This window comes from Globicephala melas, chromosome 4 (assembly GCF_963455315.2).
Source record: "Globicephala melas chromosome 4, mGloMel1.2, whole genome shotgun sequence".
NCBI classification, from domain to species: domain Eukaryota; kingdom Metazoa; phylum Chordata; class Mammalia; order Artiodactyla; family Delphinidae; genus Globicephala; species Globicephala melas.
This window is the reverse complement of record NC_083317.1, coordinates 68,081-82,160: the sequence shown is the minus strand read 5'-3', so window position 1 is coordinate 82,160 and position 14,080 is coordinate 68,081. Positions and strand designations below refer to the sequence as shown.

Below are 14,080 nucleotides of genomic sequence, written 5' to 3'. Positions count from 1 at the left end.
CAAACAACAATCATTTGTCTAGCTCACGATTCTGTGCATTGGTTATTTGGGATTTGTTCAGCTCGGCAGGTCTTATGCTGGTGTCATCCGGACTCACTCCTGTCTGTAGTTACTGCTGGTCAGCCAGGTGGCTTTGGTTCTGGAGGTGACTGACTGTCAGGTGTGTATGTGTGTGTGGTGTGCATGTGCCTGTGTGTTTCTGTGTTTGTGTTTGTGTGCATGTGCATGCATATGCGTGTGTGTGTGTGTGTGTGTGTGTGTGTGTGTTTATGTGCCTGTGTGATTTAGCCCTCTATCTCTGCTCATCCAGCAGGCTCACCTATGCCTTTTCACCTGGTGGCATGGGTTTCAAGAGTGAGATGGAAACTGAGCGGCCTCTTGAACCCTAAACTCGGAAATTGCACACGGTCACTTCTGCGACTTCTGCGGGTGCATTGCAAGGCCAGCCAGGATTCAACGGGTCCACTTCTTGCTGGGAAAAACTGCAGAGTACTGTGGCCATTTGGGGGCCAAAATGAAAGAGAAACCTCATCTAAAATGGAGTCAGGATGCCCTGAATGGGGAGATCCCCCCGCCCCGTACCTTCCATCCCAGCTCGGTTCACATTCCTGGGCCGGAGGAAGCCAACTTTACACCCAGCAGGAGAAGGAGGGTTTTCTTCCTGCCCAGCAGTAGCCCAGCCAATGAGAAGCCGTCACCCTGAAGCCTCCCTTCCCTCCAGTGGACTTGCCTGCAAAGAAGCCCCTCCCAATTCCCCCTTTTCTCTGCGAAATGGCCTTCCTCTCCTGTGTTCTCTAGACTTGCCTAAAGTTTGCCATAGCCTGCATGTCCTGAATTGCAATTCCTCTGCTATTCCCGAATAAATCCATTTTGCTGGTAAAATAACTGGCTGTTTTATTTTTCAGGACAGCATTTGCAATCTCCCACACTTAACATTCTAGCCACAAAGTATTTACATTCCTTAAACATAAAGCGTTTGCTCACCCTGTACCCAGACCCCCCCTCCCCGCCCCCGCCGCCCACCAAATCTTATCCCACTGTGGCATCAGGCTTGAAGCTCAGCATCTCATGATTTCAGTCAGGTCTAGTAGCCACTGGGCCTCCTGAGCAGCACCTCTTCTTGTTGCAGAGACTTGTGAGCTAGGAAGACAAGTCGTCTGAATTTCCTGCACACACCCCCAGCACATGCTGGTGAGACAGGAGGGTAGACATGAGAGACACTCCCACTCACGCAGCGTGGAGCACAAGGCACGTGTCCTTGCCCGCTCGCTGCGGCCCCGAAATCAGCAGCACCAAGTTCCCAGGGTCCCCGGCCCGGGAGTAAGTGTGTTTGGATTAGAGCCTGTTCTGCTCCTTACAGGAGACTCCCCAGTCCAAGTCCCCCGCTGCTCCCTGGGAGGGCACACAGCCTCCCGTCCTTCCTTTTCTGACTCCTCAGCCTAGAAGGTCGGGGTCCCCGGCAGCCTGGTTTCATTTTGAATGATCTCAGTCCCTTTTAGGTCAAGCTGGTCGTGATTTCACCGACGTGAAAGTAAATCTCGTGAGCGGTGTTCATTGTGGGAATACACCACAGTTTGTGTATCCATTCTCCTGTTCAATAACATTTAGAATGGTACCAACTTTTTTGTTATAAACATTCTTGGGCAAGGCACTTGCATTTCTTTTGGAGAATGCCTTGGAGTTCTTTTTCTGGCCTGTAGGGTAGATCAGTGTGATCCCCCAGTATTCATATGTTGACGTTCCAACCCCAGTGTGATTGCACTTGGAGGTGGCCGTTTAGGTTAAATGAAGATAGAAGGGCGTGGCCCTAATTCGATAGGGCTGGTGTCCTTATGAGAAGAGGGGGAGACACAGAGCCTGTCTCTCTGAGCTCTGTGGGGACAGAACGCGAAGGTGGCCGTCCACAAGCCAGGGGAGCGCACTCATGGGAACCGGATTTGCTGGTACCTTGATCATGGACGTCCAGACTGAGACAAAATAAATGTCCGATGTTTAAGTCGCCCAGTCTGTGGTATTTTATTGTGGCAGCCAGAGCCAACTTATATAATATGTATAACTTTACAAGAAAAGGCCAAACATTTTCCCGTAGCGCCTCTTGTATTTTATACTCCCACAGCAATGTATGATAATTATGTTTGCTCCACAGGTGTCCCAACATTTGGGTGTCAGTCTTTTGAATTTTAGCCAGTCTGTGTAAAAGTATCTCATTGGAGTTTTGATTTTCATTTTCCCAACAACTAACAATATTGAGGAACTTTTTTCATGTACTTATTGACTGTTTGTATATCTTCTTTCATGAAGTGTCTGTTAAGTCATTTGCCCATTTCTATTTATTTATTAATTTAGTTTTTTGGTTTTAGGAGTCATATATTTCATATAGGAACCTTTTGATAGGTAGATGTTTTGCAAATACTTTCTCCCAGTCTATGGTTTGCCTATTCTTTAAAAAAATGTTTTTCGGTTTTTTTTTTTTTTTTGCGGTACGCGGGCCTCACACTGTTGTGGCCTCTCCCGTTGTGGAGCACAGGCTTCGGACGCGCAGGCTCAGCGGCCATGGCTCACGGGCCCAGCCGTTCCCCGGCACGTGGGATCTTCCCGGACCGGGGCACGAACCCGTGTCCCCTGCATCGGCAGGCGGACTCTTAACCACTGCGCCACCAGGGAAGCCCCTGGAGTATTCTTTGTAAGAAGATTTTTAATTATGAAATTCATTCCTTTCGAAAATCTAGAACTATGTAGATTTCCTAAATATTCTCGTTTAGTTTTGGTAAGTTGTTCTTCAAGGAATTTGTCTAATTTATCTAATTTGTTAAAATTTTTGGACAAAGTTTTATAAAATTACAAAATTTACAAAATCTACAGCATCTGTACTGAATTCCTTTTTCATTTCGTATATTGGTAATTTGTGTTCCTGCTCTTTTTTTTATTATGGTAAAATACACATAAAACTTATCTTAACCATTTATAAGTGTACAGTTCAGTGATATTAAATAGCTCACATTGCTGTGCAACGATCGCCAGCATTCATCCCCGTTAATTCTCATCATCCTGTGAAACTGAAACCCTACACCCATTCACATCGTCTCCCTATTTTCCGCTCTCCCAGGCCCTGGCACCCGCCACCCTACTTTCTTTCTCTAGGATTTTGACCACCTTCTCCTACCTTTCCGGCTCCAGACACCACCTGCCCCACCCCCATTAGACCACCACATAGCAGTGGCCAATACCGTTATTGTTTTTCTTTAAATCCCAACCTTCCTCTCGGAAGTTTATAAATAAAAAATCACTCTGCTTCCATTTGTCAACTGGAAAGAACGACACAAGGTTCACACTTCACAGTGTGATTGGGAAGGTTAACTGAATTATTACACGAAAAGCACAAGAAGGCGGGTCCTGCTCCGGAAATCAGCCGCTTCTGTCATTCATAGCGGGTTTCTGACCCCCAGACCAGGATAGCTCCCGCTCCCCGTGGCCTGCGCCGCCACCCCGCCCCCTCCCCGGGCTGCCCCCAGCGCCCGGGGACGCGAGCCCGAGCCCACACGCTTGGAGCGCAGCGCCCGGGCTCGCGCAACGGCCGAAGGCGGGATCCGCGAGGCGCGCCTGCGCTAGGCGCTCGGTCCAGGACCGAGTCTTCGCCGGGATGCCCCCGAGCGCACTGCGCCTGCGCAGTCCAGGGCGTTGGCTCCCCTCTCCGGACAGCGGGGCGTGTACGGCGGCGCATGCGCGCGAAGCCGGTTCCAGGGCGGGGCTTTCTACTCGGGCAGCCTGCGTACATTGCGCCTGCGCGGGCTGAGGGCGGCGGCTCGGGTTCTTGGTGGGTGCTGGCTGCCCCTCCGTGTCGGAGGTGTGGACGCCAACCTCAGCGGAGAAGCGCGGCTGAGGTAGGTTTCCCGTGGGCAGCTCGGGCCGCTGGACCGCGCGTAGGGCAGGACATGCCATGTGAGGGGTCCTCGCCCGAACTGTGCGTCAGCGGGCGGTCCGAGGCCGCCGCCCCCTATCGAGATTTCTCCGCGCCTTCCCGCCTCTGTGCTGACCTCGAGCTTGGGGCCCCGCCCCCGCCAGGGCCACGCCCTCCTTCCGAGCACGCCTACGGCGCCACACCCATCGCCCCGCAGCCCCGCGATCTCCCCAACCACGCCCACAGTGCCCCGCCCTTCCCCTAGCCCCGCCCCAGTGCCACGCCCACATCCCGTCGGCCTTTGGCTTCCGGGCCAATCTCCCACCCTCTCAGAGAGCAGGTCACATTCCCTTCCCTCACTACCCATTCTGCTTACGCGTCACGCCCTGCCCCTCCCTTCATCCTCTCTTCCCGTGTTTCTCTCCCCACCCCGTTGGCCACCTGCCCTTCAGGATCCTTGGCCCTCTCCCCCAACCCTGCCCCGCCCCTCAACCGAGCTCCGCCCCATCCAGGCCCCGCCCCATTATCCCGCCCCGCCCACCCTGGCCCCATCCGTCAACCCGGCCCCGCCCTCCCACCAGCCCAGCCCCATTCTGGCCCCTATGCAGTGTTTCCAGCGAAAATGCAATGCATGTGTATTAGTATTTATAATTACAAACGTCACCCAAAGAAGTATTGGGTCTTGATTGATAAAGTGAAGCCCTCATTTTAAACAAAGAATTGCTGTATAATTGAAAAAAACACACATCCATCTCAGAGCGTAGTATGGGTTACACTGTCACTGGAAAAATAAGATTGAGAATGAGAAGAGAAGCCTCTGGGAGATGCAGACCTTGGTTCCTGTTAGTGGAAACACTTTAAAGCCCCAGATAGGAAATCCTAATTGGATTTAAAGTAGTCAGGGCCCCAAGGAAGGAATTGACATCAATTTATTGTTTTAATTCAACCCAGTGATCTAACAGAAACTAACAGTCTTTGGCCAATGAACAGTTAACACCTTGCAGGCTAGTGATGAAAATATATACTGTTTGGAGTTCATAAATTTTAAATGCTTTCAATTGATTTTGTAAGAATTGTGTTTATAAATTTCATTTCTGTTCATTTACATTTATTTCCATTTGGTAGAGGACCTTTTTCGTGGACTTTAGAAGTTATGTGGACTTAATTATTATGCAACATAACAAGCATTTTCTCATTCTCTTTTTAAAATAGAAATGGAGGGGAAAATGAAACATTAAAGCAGCAGCTATGTGCAGATCCCAAAGGAATTATGGCAACACCAGGTGACTGCCCCAGAAGTGAGTTGCAGGTAATTTCGGTTCTGCTGTGTGAGAACTTGTATTTAAAGACCAGGACCATCACAGAGAGTGGAGCTCAGCCCAGCGTGATGGCATTTTCCTTGGACCTTAGAGGGTGGCCACTAACCAGGGGATGCTTAAATAAAGGAAATGCACAGTGTGTAAAGGTCACACATGACATTCTGAAATGGGCACTGTAAACACTTCCCAGGAATCTAGGGTTCCATTTTTGGCACTTGAGCTGGTGAAGAAAGCACATTTTTTTTTTCGTTGTTTAAAAACATCCCAGACATAATGTGTTAGAGACAGGTTGGACATTAGAAAAGATTTATATATTCATACTGTTTATCTGCCTGGGACACACATATAATTTCATTCAAGTTAACAGTAAAAAAAAAAAGTCACCTTAAATTTAAAGGAATGTCAATTATGTAAAATTAAGAACCAGAATACTCTAATAAATAATGTTTTTTAAAAAACATTTTCATGTCTGTGATGTCAATTTTAACATTTTTTTCTCTTTACATTCTAATTATTGTTCTAAATTCATTTGGGTTTTTATATATAGAAATTTTATTTATAGTTGGATCATTTCATTAATCTGTTTCTTAAAATTATGAAAATATGATTCTTAAAATATGATTAAAATTAATCATAAAAGTTTTAATTTCATGGATCTCTTAATTTTCTTTTGAGAAATTTAAAAACTACTGGAACATTTACAGAATAACATTGCAGACATCAAGTATCAATACATATTACACAGAAGTGGAAACTTGCTAACATTTTGTTATATTTACTTCAGAATATAAGTATATATATGAATAAAAAAACATAAATAAAGTTTGTTCCCCAACCCCAGTCCCATTCTTCTTCCTCTGTCTCAAGTGCAAACACTACTATGAATTATGAATTGATATTTGTGCTTCTGCACCATCTTTTATACTTTTATACCTTAAGTAGGCATCTTTGAGCAGCATATGATACTGTTTTTGTGTGCTTTTTAGAATTTACCTAAGTGGTGTCATAGTCTGTGTGTGCTCTGCAGCCTGCCTTTTCCACCTACGTTACTTTTGAGGGATTTGTCTTTAATGTATGGGTACAGCTGGTTTAGTCCTGAAGGATGGTCCCTGTAGTGTGTTCCTTATATGAAATGTATCACATTCACAGGCAGGTATGTAGGTCTGTTCAGTCTTACTGTTGTACGTTAGGTATATACCACATTTTATCTCTTTCCCTTTTGTTGGACACTTACATTGCTTCCAGTTTTTCTCTATTTCAAACAGTGCTGCAGTGAACATCCTTCAGTGTGTCTCTTTGTGCACATGTGCTCCAGGGTATTTACCCAATAATGGCATTGTAGGATGGAAGGGATTGCATATTTTCAGTTTTACTAGATAATGAGCAATTGTTCTCCCAGGTGGTTTACCAGTTCACAGGTCTGCCAGGAGCCAAGTGCTTGCTAACACTTGAGAACATCAGGCTTTTTAATTTTGGTCAGTCTGTGGGTTAGAAATGGTATCTTGTGATTTTAGTTTTCCTGGTTATTTATGAGTCATGGTAGTATTTCAATAATATTTGTGTTCATCCTGGTAATAACATTCTTCATCACAGAAGAGATGCCTGATAGTCACAGTTTGCGTTTTATCTTTTTAGGATTTTATCAATTTTATGTTTCAAAGAAACCTTTGTTAATTTTCTCTTTGTCCATCTGTGTTCTATTTCATTGATTTCTGCTTTTATATCCTTTATTCTATTCTATTTGGGTTTAATTTTCTCTTTTCATAGCATCCTGAGATGGAAACTTGGATCACTGATTTTAAACCTTTCTTTTCATATATATTTGTGTGTGTGTGTGTGTGTGTGTGTGTATATATATATATATATATATATATATCTTTAAAGCGGTAACTTTTCCTCTATTCACTGCTTTAGCTGCACCTCACACATTTAAATGCATTGTATTTTCATTATTGTTCACTTAAAATACTTTCTAATATATCACAATGGAAATTAGAAAATTTCCGGGCTATTCAGAAGTGTGTTGCTTAATTTCCAAACGTGGTAAATTTTATATTTTTGTTATTTAATTTTGGTTTGATTATGTTTGGTCAGAAAATACAACATTTCAATCTTTGGAAATTTATTCAGGCCTGCTTTATGGTCTCATCGTAAGGGTTATTTGGTGGATGTTCCATGTGCACTTGCAGAGACTAAGTTGTTCTGCAGTTGTTGGGTGTAGTGTTCAATGTCTTCACTGTCAAATGGGTTATTAGTATTGCTCAAATCTATATCCTGTTTGATGTTTTGTCCATTTGTTCTATCAATTACTGAGAGATGAGTTTCAAAAATCTCCACAGTGACTGTGGATTTGTCTGTTTTTTTTTGTTATTTCCTTTTGGATCTATCTCTTTTTGCTTCATATATTTTGAATCTCTGTTATTTGGTGCATATGTTTAGGTTAGTTTTTGTTTTCTAGATTAGTTGACCCTTTTATTTTTATGAAGTCTCTTTTTACCTATTAATACTTCTTGCCTTGCATCTACTTTGTCTTAGTGTTTGCGTGGCACACAGACACATATATACCTATATTTTCAGCCAAACTAACTCCATATATTTAAAATGTTCCTCTTGTAAAGAGCTTATAGTTATGTCTTTTATTTTCCTGTCGGATAATATTTGCCATTTAATTGGAGTATTCAGTCCATTAACATGTAACATAAGTCTAACATGAGCCTAACATCTTGCTGTTTGTTTTCTGTTTGTCACAATTCTTCCTTTTTACCTTTCTCCATTCTTGCCTTCGTTTAGATTAATAAAACATTCTCTGTAATTCCATGTTATCTCCTCTGTTGACTTTTTAGCTGTACCTTTTTGGGCTGGCCAGAAAGTTTGCTTGCGTTTTTCTGAAGATGTTATGGAAAAACCTGAACAAGCTTCTTGGCCACCCCAATATTATTCTGATGGTTACCTGAGAAATTACGATATGCATCCTTAACCTATTCTAGTCTTTTTTTTTTTTTTTTGACCACTTCACAAGAATCCTCTAAATTAGTTCCATTTACCAGCCGCTATTTTTGTGCTGTTGTTGTAACATATTTTACTTCTATATATGCTATAAACCCACAATAAATTATTATTGTTTCTCTATACTATCAAAAGTCTTTTTTATAAAGTATAAGTAATAGTGTTTCCCCACATGTTTACCTTTTCTGGAGTCTTTACACCTATTCCTCTGGCAAAAATTAAAGACGGTTACTCCATGCACTGCTGCTGAAGTGTGAAGTGCCACATCCTTTATGGAAAGAATCTGACAAATGTTTGAGTGAAAACTGTTTATGTTTCAGCCCTGTCACTCTATCTCATAGAGATAAAATGTCATCATGTCAGGATAAATATGCACAGACGTTGTGGCGGTAGAAGACTGGACATCCAGAGCAAGTCCATCAGTCGAAGATGACTGAAGGCTCAGGCAGAATCCCCGCTGCGGAATGTTATGTAGCCATATGTTATGTATGTACATGTGTACGTACGTAACATATATACGTATGTTATGTAGAGTTCTGCAGGTGGGGAGTTTGCCACAAGTTACTGTGTGAGTGAAAAAGAAAAAATTTTTTAAACTGTCTGGTATCTTTTACAAAAAGCCACGTCAGGGCTTCCCTGGTGGCACAGTGGTTGAGAGTCCGCCTGCCGATGCAGGGGACATGGGTTCGTGCCCCGGTCCGGGAAGATCCCACGTGCCGCGGAGCGGCTGGGCCCGTGAGCCATGGCCGCTGGACCTGGGTGTCCGGAGCCTGTGCTCCGCAACGGGAGAGGCCACAACAGTGAGAGGCCCGTGTACCGCAAAAAAAAAAAAAAGCGATGTCAAAAGAAAAAATAAGTTGTGTGTGCGCACGTGTGACACGAGCACGGGAGGTGTGGGGACCCTCCTCCCTCTCCATGTACACCAGGCAACCATGAGGGTCGGGGGTGTGGGGGGCCGGTGACAGACAGCGCGGGTGGAGCCGCACAGGACGAGGGTGAGCAGAAATGAATCGCGTTACTGTGATAGGAAAATGTGCAAAGGATACAAACAGGTGATTATTAAAATAAAAAAGACGACCAGTGTATAGGTAAAATCATGTTTGATCACTAATAATCAAAGGAAGGCAAATGGAGGTAACCAAGAGGTAATTTCTTGCCTTCAGACTGGCAGAGGCTGCAGTGATGAACATCCTCTATTGATGAGGCGCGGGGAACTCACGAGGCTATGTCCTCGCGTGCAGGAGCTCGAGCGGCCGCGCCATGGAAGGCATCAGGTGGTGGTGTCAAAGACGTAAAAGACCTTGACCCTCAGTGTCATATTCAGGAATTTGTCCTAAGAAAACTATCAGGGACAGACCGATTCATATTAAAGTTCACCTTAACATACTTTATACTAGTCAAAACTGAAAACAGTTTAAATGTTTATAGGAGATTTGATCAATAAGTTACAATAATTCATGGAATGGAATACTATGAGATACTGAAAATGTGCTTAGAAGTGTATTTAATGATGGGGAAAAATGTTCAGAATTTAATAAGTGCAAAATATGTCATGAGGCAGAATTTTATGATCCCGGTAAACACCATGTAAGGAGGTATTGCGTGTGCACGTGAAGAAAGCCTGCAGCGCTGTAATGGTTGCATGTTACCGTCATTGATCTCTGACCAATGAGCAAAGCTCACACTTAGTTTTAATTTTCCTCTTTGTGCTCTTGTTCTTCCACACATTTTCTAAAATGAACATGAATGATGGTTACGTTTAGGAAAATCTGTTTAAACGTATGTCCGGGCGGGGTTGCTGCAGTGAACTGGATCGCGAGCTGGGGCCCTGCCGCCTCTGGGGTGGCCTCCAGGGAGACCCGTTTGGACACAAAGGGAGGCGGGCCGCGTGCAGCGGAGACCCGAGACCCAGGGCGCGCTCTCCAGTCCTGAGCAGCAGTGCGCCCCGAGGGCTGCGCCCTGCCCCCTGTCGGCCCTCAGCACGGCCGCCCAGCTCTGCCCTCGGGTCTGACACCCAGACAGGGCTGCTTTCTCCTGGGCCGGTCACCACCTTCAGAGCGTTGCTGCTGATGGGGTCAGTCACTAAGTGGTCACTCACGGTGCCTCCTGTTCTTTCTCTGACGTTCACTTAAGGATGCGAGTCATTTTGTACTAGAGACTAAAGTCAAGGTGGAGGAAGGGTGAGATCCTTTCATTCTGCTGGTGGAGACGACCCCAAGTGTTTGTAGGATGAAAACGTGGTCACGTGAATCTTGATTTGAAACCATCCTAACAACCTGGAGCCAAGAGAGACAGACAGAGACAGAGAGGCAGAGGTGGAGAGAGACAGAAACAGAGATGGAGACAGAGATGGAGAGGGACAGAGATGGAGATGGAGACGGAGACAGAGAGAGGCAGAGACAGACAGAGACAGAGACGGAGAGGGACAGAGGCGGAGAAAGAGGCAGAAACAGAGGCAGAGACAGAGATACAGAGAGGCAGAGACAGACAGAGACGGAGACAGAGATGGAGAGGGACAGAGACAGAGACGGAGATGGAGATGGAGACAGAGAGTCAGAGACAGCAGAGACAGACAGACGGAGAGGGACAGAGACAAACAGACGGAGACAGAGACAGATGGAGAGGACAGAGGTGGAGAGAGAGACAGAAACAGAGATGGAGACAGACGGGGAGGCAGAGACAGGTGGAGAGACAGGCAGAGAGAAGGGAGGAGAGGAAGGGCAGCCCCACAGTCACCTCCCTTTCTCCCTTGCTTTGAACAGGAGGGAGAGGACCCCGCCGTGCAGGGCGAGGAGGGGAACCTCCAGGGTACTGTGCACCCCGAGGAGTTCGTGGCCATCGCAGACTATTCTGCCACCGATGAGACGCAGGTAGCCATGTGGGTTATGCTTTGTGGATTCAGCATGTTCAGGGACAGGATTAGATGTAAAATTTGCAGAAGTCATAGCAGATTTAAATAAAGAAGTATTCAGATACTTCACTGCCACAGGAGACCTGTGGGTGACCCTCCCAGCCTAACAAATTCGGGTCCCAAGCCTGATGTGAAGGATTCCCGGGTGAGGAACGGGGGGTGGAGGTACCTGCTTCAGTTTCTGCTTTGAAACCCTTACTTAGAACCTATTCCAATTAATGAAAAATTGGGTGTAAATAAAAATATCTACTTGAATGAGCATTGTTTACTTTGTAATAGGAATTTCTTAGCATAAGCCTCCAGTAAGCGGATCAGCTACCACCTAGCTGAGTTACGGTGAAGAGGCTGTTAGAAATTTTGTTCTAAGAAATTTACACTGTTTGAAAATGTTTAATCTTTTTTTTAAAAAAAATATCAATTAAGGTGTGCTTTTGTTTCGTGTAGATATTCCACAAAAATCTTAAAATCCTGGTATCATTTTCATATCTTGTCAGTTGATGCATTTACCCATTGACTCCTTTTCGAAATTGCTGTGATTTGGGCCCCAGTGATGGGGGATTTATCACGGAAATACGAACTGCAGGTTTTTCTTTAATTTTCATTTCTCTGTATGTTTTTATAGCTCAGCTTTTCGAGAGGAGAAAAAATTCTCATCCTGAGACAAACCACCGCCGACTGGTGGTGGGGTGAGCGTGCCGGCTGCTGCGGGTACATCCCTGCGAACCACCTGGGGAAGCACCTGGAGGACTGGGGCCCCGAGGACTCGTGGCAGGACGAGGAGTACTTCGGCAGCTACGGGACCCTGGTACTGCCTCCCTTGCCCGCCCAGCCAGCTGGCGCTAGCTTCTCGCTAGTTTTAGGTTCTAAGTTTAAAAATAATTTCTGGGCTTCTACGCATCATTCAGAGCAGGGCCCACAGATGTTTTCTTCACCTTAGCTGCACAGCCCTGCCATCCACATGCTGAGGCAGCTGTACAAAATTTCAAGTGAGCAGGGCTGCGTTCCAATAAAACTTTATCCATAGACACTGAAATTTGACTTCCATATGATTTTCATGTGTCATATTCTTCTTTTGATTTTTAAAAACCGTTTAAAAATGTAAAGCCATTCTTAGCTTGTAGGCCATATAAAAGCAGGTGGAGGGCTGGACTGGCCCACGGGCTGTAATGTGCAGACCACTGGTTTAGAGATATTGTTTGAGCAGTGGAGTTATGAACCTTTCTCAGTATTTAAAAAAAAAAGTAATAACTTTTACATTAAAAATGAAATACAAAAAAATTATATAAATCAACAGTAATACCTATAAATAACTAGCTTATTAGTTTGTTTTTTTCCAATGTGAATAAAGACCCAAAGTCCTGTGGTCCAGACAACCCTGTTTATATTTTAAACTAAATAAAACTAAATGCATGATGAACGTTGCAAATACAATGTTGAGTGAAAGAAGGAAGACATCAAAGAATACCTTATGTTTGATTCAGTTATATAAGTTATAAGGCAGTGTTAAAAGGTGCTGCCTATGAATGTACATATAAGTTGTGGAGCTCTCGAGATCAGGGACCTGATTCCCCTGAGAATCTGGATGGTGCTTACTGGTAAGGGGGTGTTCTATGTTTGGCAAGGCCAGGTGAGATGCTCAGGGGTACTGGCAGGGTTCTGGTGTGGGTACAAGAGTGTTTGGAATGTGACTGTGTTAAGTAAACTCTAAAGTACTTTTTAGTGTACTTTTTCGTAGGTGTGTCATATTTGACAATTAAAAATGTTAAAGGAAATGAAAAACCCCTGATGTGTGTACATATTCAGAGGTTTCCGTCTGCTAAGAAAGACGTAGTGGTAATCTGAAGTCTGCCTCCTCACTCTGCTCCTTGAGATTTCTTTCAGCAACAGTGCTTATGCTTCTTCCAAATCCAAGCTGCATCTGTTTTATTCTTTTAAATTTATAGAAGAGGAATAGTTTCACACACAGTTTTTCACCTTGCTCTTCTCACGCAGCGGTACTGTTTTGAAGGTCTGTTCTTTACAACAGCTGCGGAGTATTGTGTTGATTTGAAAAGGATCATATTTAGTTTTCATCAGAGCAAGCAATGCTGTAATGATGCTACATCAATCCTGCTACACCTTTGCTGGAATTTCCACTGGGTGAATCTGAAGGGTGTATGGATGTGTTTTTTACTTGGGTGGATCTTGCCAAGTTGACCGGCAGAAAGATATCAACAGCATAGAAGGTGTATTTCACCGCCACAAGCCTTCAGAGTGAAAAAAGACTTCCGGCCTTAAAGGTGAAAGGTGCATCTCGGTTTTGATTTCCGTTTTTTAAAGTGAGATTGATCTTCTTTCATATCTTATTGGCCTTTTGTATTTCTTATTTTTTGATAAACTTTCATATAATTTGCCCATTTTTTGTTTGATTTCTGTCAATTTATGTGTTAAATAGGCAGTTTAGCTTGTATTTATATCTATCACACTGACCATTTGCTGCTGTTTTTCCCCCATGGAACTTTTTATCTTTATATGGTCTAATTTGTCCTTCTTTTCTTTGTAGCTTCTGCGTTTGTGTCCTATTTTCAAGGCCTTCACTCCGAGATTATAAATATCCATGCTTTCTTTTAGAACTTTTGTGATTGCATTTTTTTAACAATGAAATATTTAAATCAATCCAGAATTTACTTGTAAAGAATAAGGTAAAATTTGACTTAATTTCCCCACAAATATACAGCTGTTCCAGCTTTTGGTTAATCTTCCTTTTCTGCATAATGTGAAACGCTCATTTATCATATGTCAAATTGTTAGGGTCTGTTTTGGGAATCTCTGTTCTGTGTCATTTATCTGGTTGTTTCTTCTGCAGGTCCAGATGCTTTTCAATGATTGGAAGAGCTAGGCCTCTAGCAGTTCTCCTAATTTTTAGCATTTTCATGGCCTCGTCTGTTTATTTTTTTGAAACTGTTG

General features: G+C 44.1%; 1 protein-coding gene across 1 annotated transcript in view; it reads left to right on the top strand.

The window, feature by feature from the left end:
• Positions 1 to 3,752: 3,752 nt before the first annotated feature.
• Positions 3,753 to 14,080, top strand: part of PRMT2 (protein arginine methyltransferase 2) — a 38,552-nt gene continuing 28,224 nt past the window's right edge. The window contains exons 1-4 of the mRNA XM_030835698.2: positions 3,753 to 3,881; positions 5,111 to 5,207; positions 10,986 to 11,093; positions 11,757 to 11,939. Coding sequence (XP_030691558.1) covers positions 5,169 to 5,207; positions 10,986 to 11,093; positions 11,757 to 11,939 — 330 coding nt within the window. The 5' untranslated portion in view covers positions 3,753 to 3,881; positions 5,111 to 5,168. The remainder of the gene's footprint in view (positions 3,882 to 5,110; positions 5,208 to 10,985; positions 11,094 to 11,756; positions 11,940 to 14,080) is intronic.